We start from the raw sequence: 7,329 nt of genomic DNA on the forward strand, positions 1-7,329 counted from the left end.
AATTCTGATTTAAAAGTTTTCCACAGCTTTAACTTTGACCTGTTAACATAAGAGTTTAATTGACAACAATCTTTTATTCATAGGATTTTCATGTGTCATTGTATGCTTAAGTTCATGTACTGTTTGAGTACCGAAGAATTTTTTTAAAATGCAGCAGAAATATCAGAAATTCGCTGACTGTCTATTCTGGGCCTGTGATGTTTAATGTGATAAAAATAATTGCAAAGAAATCTGTTTAAAGAGAGGTTCTTGTTAATTTCAATAAAAGCATCTAGAGAAGCAAACTGCAGACTAAAGACAATGAAGGAGACTTTATTCTTTGTCCTGCGCTAAACTGGGAACACATATCAAGCATCCACATGGGTTAAAAAGTGGATGGGGCAAAGACACGGCCCCAGGCAAGGTTCAGTTAAAGAAGTGGCTTTCTCAAACAAAGACTCTAACTGTTGGCAGCATATCCTGACATCAAGTGACACGCCATAAAGAAATAAATACAGTTTTTACATAAAACAACACAAATTTGAAAAGGATCATTGTGTTCACTGAGATTCCCAGACATGCATATCTAATTAGTTTTCTTGCCTTTGAAAAGCTGAGCTGGTTGTGTGTCTTCTCACTCCAGCAGGCACAGCAGAGGAGGCAGCTGCTGCAGCGCATCTTGGCTGAAAAAAAAAATCACACTTGTATTTTTAACTTTTGCTTAAATTTAACGGTTCAAAGGAGGAAATATGCTTGAGATGCTTGGATACCAACCTTATGAGGTATGTCTTTTATATATATGTAAAGAAAAAAAAAAAAAAAAGCTGAACAGGATATTTAATTAATCAGAATTTGGTCCACTTCACTGTCTTGACTCCAGTTGTAATATCTTTAACAGTGCCAAGGTATTGTTTCAAAAAAACCAATTTTTTGTTGATTTTTGTAAACCGCAGGTGTTGTTGAGGGATTTTTTTGCGAATATTCAGGCCAAACGGAGGAAAGTTTAAATTTAGACCTCTGAATGTGAGATGGATTACAGCGGCTCCGCTCCATTTAAAATGCTTTACAGTCTGACAAATACTGTCTCTGAAGTTGTTTGTGTGTGTGTGGGTGTTTGTGTACATATGTGGATGCTGTGTGGGTCTGCCTGCAGCTATATATTTCTAGCTCATTAATGCTGGCAGATTAATGAGCATCAGATATCAAACTGAACTGCAACTTGTGTGCAGAGCTGGATGGCAACACTTGACACCATCTTAAATTAAGTTGTTAAGCATATTGAAGCATTTCTTGATTATATTGGTCTTTTTTTGAAAAGTAATTTAGTTTAATAAAATAAAACTTTGTAGCAACTAGGGGGGGAAAGGTACGTTTAGATTTTAGGAAATTTTATGGAAAACAAAAAGAAAATTGTCTTCACCGTTGGAGTAAAGGGTGTACAAATCATAAACTTTGGTTTAAATACTCTTACCAAAGTAGAATACTGTATTTGACTCAAGGTTTGAATTATATTTTAGACAACTGGTTCTGAAGGCAAGAAAACATTTAAAATGCTTCCTTTTCTTGTGATTTCACAAATAGAATAAAAGCCTCAGTGTTTTAACGAATTAAAGTTCAGTGTAGAAAAGGGGAGCCACTATCAAACAAGCTCTCAAGTCAAGATGACACACAGTACAAGTTTTATGGGAATGAGATAAAACCAGAAAGATTTTACCAATATTTTCAGGAAAACTTAATGACACCAAGAGTGTCTCTGTGTGTCTTATCAATTAACGCATGTCAGTTGTCGCATTTAACACATATTGTACATGCCTGGCTGAACTGGACCAAGACGTAGTTGACTACTGGACATCAGACATGAACAATCAGATCAGAAACCATCAGCCAGATGCTCTGGGTGTGGATTGTTGCTTCGCACCTAAGAATAATATGTTTGTTTCTGAGGTACAGCAGTAATGTTCCTGGGTCAATTTGACCAGGAGTGTATTTAGTCCTGCAATAGTGTCAAAAACCAAAAAAATCCTCCAAAACATTCTTGTATCTGATTATTAACTAACCATTTCAATCAATATTTGTGTAATGATGTTTTTTCTGTATTTCTCACAAATAAAGGATCAATGATGACAACTTACTCATTTACTCATTTGGACATAATTTTTTTTATTTACAAACAATAATTATCCTTGAAATTTATATTTTGGAAAAAAAAAAAAATTATATTACATTTAGATTTTTTTTTTTTTCAATGGATGATCTTTATAATTGAACTTGAGACACATATACTGTTCTGGGTCAAATTGACCTGCTGATTAAAATCAAGATAAATGAGTCAAGCAGAGAGTATTTATGTTTCCCCCCACTTCTGCAGTGTCCACTCAGTGCGGGTGGAGTTTGCCCACGGGAACAGAAAAGGTTCCTGTCAAAAGTTGTATGAACACAGGTGCTTTCTCGCAGTTTCCTAGTGAAGAAAGAGAATAGCGAAAAAGTGGGCTTGTGTTCAAGCGCGTGTGCATGCGTGTGTGTGGTGAAATATGGTTCATAGCTGCAAGGAAACAAATAGAATTGGACATTTTTTGACCTTTTTTACCCTTTAACTTGACTTCCAGGTCAAATTGACCCGAATAGTATCTATGTAAAAATTAGACGCTGGAGGTGGTGCAAATGTGTAAAATGAACCATTTTCAATTTATATGTAAAGTGCACTTATTAAGACAAATAGAAAAAGTTCTTAGCAGATAAAATGCTTCCAACTATTTAAAAAAGTGTTTTAAACTTTAAAACGGGTCAATTTGACTCGCAACATAACAGGATGTTTAAATGAATTTGTCACAAAGGAAAAAATCTGTTATCAGTTCTAAGATTGTCTTAATTCCACAATTTATTAAATATGTTCTGTCGTGTTTTCAAAATACAATATAGATTTCATTACTTTTCAAGCTCAGTTCAGATTTCTTTTTTTGGTTTTACTTATTTTGTAATTGAGTTTGTCCCCCAGCACAACAAAAGCTATTTTTTTGACCCCTCTGTCAACACGGCAGTCTCACTCAGGAAATACTTCCTTACATGCTTCCAAATGAAAACCTCAAATACTTGTAATAAAAATTTTCATGTAGCTACTCATTTTAACATCTGAAGCTCATAATAGTAGTTTAAGCTTTCACCATACAAAGTCAATGGGGACATAGATGGCGATTTATCAGACATGTTTCACTTTGATGAGAAATATTTTGCGACAACTCAGATGTTTAAGTAAAACTGTTCCTTTGTTGGCCTTCTTCTACCCATTAGGTGTCACCATAATCTCAAAGTATTATGTTTTGTTGGCATAATGTTTTCTGCTTTCAATCAACAGGTTCAGACTCATTTGGAAAATCCAACCAAGTACCACATCCAGCGCTCGCAGCAGCAGCAGGTGAAGCGGTACCTGGGAAAGCTTGGTTCTCAGGCGTTGAGCTTGCCCTGCCCCAACCAGTCCTCTGACCACGGGGGCATGCCGCCAGGGCTGGGCAACAGCGCCCCCAACAGCCCTATGGCCTTACTGACCCTCAACTCTAACTGCGAGAAAGAGGTGTGAGCAGTCTCATTGTAAACGGGTTGTGCTTTCTCATTTCATGTTAATAGAGTTAATTGAACCTCAGCTTTTGTGTCTGATTGTAGATGGATGATGTCATTGACGACATTATTAGTCTGGAGTCCAGTTACAGTGATGAGATCCTCGGCTTGATGGATCCTGGACTGCAAATGGCAAACACGGTGTGTGAGTTTTCTGGTGTATTACTGTCAGCACAGAGCTGTCTGTGAAAGGTCACAACATGTAAGAGATTGAGAATAAATGATCTGCATGCTAATGGAAATAGCCTGACATTTTAGAGCTTACATCTTAAAGCAATGTTCATGTGGTTCTGCACATTTATTTACTTTTTTTCACTAATTAACAGAAAAGTGTATGATAATTAATGAGTTCAGTAAGTGCTTCATGCCGTATAGACGGATCACAAAGTGATGCCATTTGCCTGAACTGCAATAAAAACCCTAACATCAAATCTGACATTTTCCCACTGCATTGTCGTTCTCATTGCTGTGGTTTGATAAGCCTCTAATAAAGATAGATGTAATCTCTCCGACACTCCCCCAGATTCCTGTACCTGCTAACCTCATGGACATGTACGGTAATCAGGGCATGCCTCCGCAGGCCCTGCCCATCAGTAACTCCTGCCCTGCCAATCTTTCCAACATCAAAAGGGAATACTCAGGTGAGCAGGGAGTAGAGCAGATCTTATACAGACAGTGGCTATGGATTTAAATTTACGATTGCATCAATTCTTTAACAGTATTACCTGCCTGGGGGTTGGGATCATGAATATACATGCTTTTTTGCACTGATTGCTTAGTTTTCTTGTTATTTGTTATGTAGTGTCTCAATCCCCGTCCATCATGCACATGCTGGACAAGTCTGGATCCTGTGGAAAATTTGACACCTATCAAAGGCCAGAAGGATTCCCTGTGGGTACGTCTCAGTATTTATCTCCAAACTACACAAAACCAGTTCTGTTTCTTTTAAATCACTTGTAAAGCATTTATTGGACCCTTAATTTTAACTAACCAAAGCACTTTTTCCAGAAGTTGAGGTAAGAGCCCTCGCAAAAGAAAGGCAGAAGAAAGACAACCATAATTTGAGTAAGTTCCAATTGCAGCATCCTATTTTATTTGCCAAAATTAACATTTGACAAACTATTTTGCTTGAGGCACCATCCAAATACCTTACAAATCCTTTTTAATGATACCTTTATTTCTAATTCATTTTGATCATATTAATTTTTACATCCGAAATCCAGAACTATAAAATAGCAAAAAAAAAAAAGCAAACTTGACAGATTGATGATCTCGCATGCAAACACCAAGCTATGGCATCAACGCAAAAATTGACCATGCCAGATAAAAGCAGCAATGGTGAAGTATTGAATGATTTTTAGGAGCAAATATTGATTTGTCCATTGAGAAGCTAGAAGTAAATAAATATTTCTGAACACCCTGCAAAGCTAAAGAATTTGGGGTTTGGGATTCAAACCTCTGGATTACAGCATCAAGAATAAACCACAGTTGCATATTGGGAATCTGTTCTACCACACTATGTACTGCCCAATTTTCTCCTTCATTTAGCTGTGATACTCAAAAAAATTAGTGAGTACTGCACCTAATAATACTATATGGAGAGGGACTATTCATAGTTGTTGTTTATAGAAGTTTATAGAATAATGCGTAGTTGTTATCAGATGTGTTGTACTGACAGCAGCCTCAGAAAAGTTTTTCTTCCAGAAGGAATGTTCTCTTTGGTCGTCTGACTGCTGACTTATGGCTCTTATCATTAATAGTATAAACTATGTAATTTCTTTTTCCCACGACTTAGTTTTTTTCTGTCCTTTGAATCAAATGTTTGAGTTGTTTCAAAGAAATCTCCCCTCTTCCGTCACCATTTTCACTCATTATTCTTGCATTTAGGAGCTTTGAGGAAAGTAAAAGTAAAAAAAACTACATCTTTTTTTGAGTTGCCAATAAGTGACCACACATCCTTATGACAAAATTTTGTTTAAAACGCATTTTAATTTTAGAGAATAGTACGCTTTTTGCTGCCGTTTCATATCTCCGGTTAACTACACAAAGTCAACATCCTTATAGTACATCATGTATTTCTTATTTTAAAATAATGTAGAGCCAATTGGGATTATTTTTTTTTTCATATATTGAATCGTTTTAAGTTTCTGGCTCTGAAATAGTACAGTTGCTCTTTACTAAATCTTGGAGCCATGTTTGTTTAATTCCTTGCTTGTTTTGCAGTTGAACGAAGACGTCGGTTTAACATCAATGATCGTATCAAGGAGTTGGGGACTTTGATTCCAAAATCCAATGACCCGTAAGTTTCCCATTGCTTTGATTTTACTTCCGAAAGCTTGAAAAAACGAACTGATTCATACTTTCTTTGGATTGTCACATTCTCATATCTCATATCTGAAGATTATAGCAGCACGTGGTTTCTGTAATTGATTGTGAAGAAAAGAAAAGTTAAACCTGTTCTAGAGTATATATATATATATAAAAAATTAATATTCCTTTAATATTAATTATTTTTTTAATTGCAAAGTCCCCTCTCTATGTTGCTATCTCTGCAAACAGAAACTCAAGGAAAAATTGCTTGAGGAAACCCACAAGGGGGATTTTGTACCAGAAAATACTGTAACATTTGAGGCAATGGTCTAGATTTGTTTAACTGATGAGTTCTTGTATTAGCTGCAGCTGAACTTTAAAACTACACATTGGTGTATTTGATAACCCATTTTCTGCTTGAAGGCTAAATGTGACCTTTAGTGACTTGTTGTTTGAAAGGCCTATTTTTTATTCTGATAAACCCACTCCCCTCAGACATTTCCATTATATGTCGAAATATAATTCATTTTCTCTGATATTATTCTTTTTTAAGTAATCTTAATTTAATCCTTACATCTTATCTTTTTTGATGTTGCAGCTCTGAAGAACACCTTGCTAGTCTTGCTCTTATAACATTTTAGAGGTTTGCAATCTGAAACACTGCAATTACATGTTGTTTAATACCAAACGTTTCTCATTTTTGCCTTAAAGCAACTCTTAAGGTTGAGAATGTTGACTGACATTAAAATGTCAAGCAAAGGAATAATAGCATCTTTGTGATTTTTAGAGACATGCGCTGGAACAAAGGCACCATCCTGAAGGCATCAGTGGATTACATCCGAAAGCTGCAGCGTGAACAACAGAGGGCCAAGGAGCTGGAGAACCGCCAGAAAAAACTTGAGCACGCCAACCGACATTTGATGCTCAGAATACAGGTATATATATCAAGAGAACGGCATAATGCCCATTATGGCATTTATAATATGTACTGTATGAGTAAACCTGTACTGTGCCTTTCAAAAGAATTCATACTCCAACAACTCTTTCATATTTTTTTCAGTTTACAAACACAAACTTTAGCGTATTTTATTTGAATCAATTATGACAGACCAACAGAAAATGGTGCATATTGTGAAGTGAAAAAAAACTGAATAAATAATGTACATCTTTTTTTTTTTTTTTATGAAATCCCAGAAAAAGCAACGACCTCTGTATATGTTTAGGTGATGGACACATATCCCAGCTGTAATTGCAATAATATAGAAAATATATTTTCACTACAATTTATGTGCTTGAAAACAAATGCATGCAACACAAATATGATTTTTATATATAGAAATGTTTGTAAACTTTGTCTGTCTTGGTCTGTCACTTAAATTCTTAGAAAAAACATTCAAGTTTCTAGTTGTAGGATAGGAATAAGTATAG

At 35.6% G+C, this 7,329-nt stretch overlaps 1 protein-coding gene across 6 annotated transcripts in view; it reads left to right on the forward strand.

Annotated features, from left to right (window-relative positions):
* mitfb (melanocyte inducing transcription factor b) overlaps window positions 1-7,329 on the forward strand; it is a 34,861-nt gene that overhangs the window by 22,176 nt on the left and 5,356 nt on the right. For 4 of the 6 annotated variants that reach the window (XM_044118562.1, XM_044118551.1, XM_044118588.1 and 1 more), the window contains exons 3-9: window positions 3,332-3,547; window positions 3,637-3,732; window positions 4,115-4,232; window positions 4,394-4,486; window positions 4,600-4,656; window positions 5,815-5,890; window positions 6,689-6,836. In XM_044118562.1, the coding sequence (XP_043974497.1) occupies window positions 3,332-3,547; window positions 3,637-3,732; window positions 4,115-4,232; window positions 4,394-4,486; window positions 4,600-4,656; window positions 5,815-5,890; window positions 6,689-6,836 (804 nt within the window). The remainder of the gene's footprint in view (window positions 1-3,331; window positions 3,548-3,636; window positions 3,733-4,114; window positions 4,233-4,393; window positions 4,487-4,599; window positions 4,657-5,814; window positions 5,891-6,688; window positions 6,837-7,329) is intronic. The other 2 variants (XM_044118578.1, XM_044118569.1) reach the window with 1 other exon arrangement.

Source organism: Gambusia affinis, linkage group LG01 (assembly GCF_019740435.1).
Source record: "Gambusia affinis linkage group LG01, SWU_Gaff_1.0, whole genome shotgun sequence".
In the NCBI taxonomy this organism is placed as follows: domain Eukaryota; kingdom Metazoa; phylum Chordata; class Actinopteri; order Cyprinodontiformes; family Poeciliidae; genus Gambusia; species Gambusia affinis.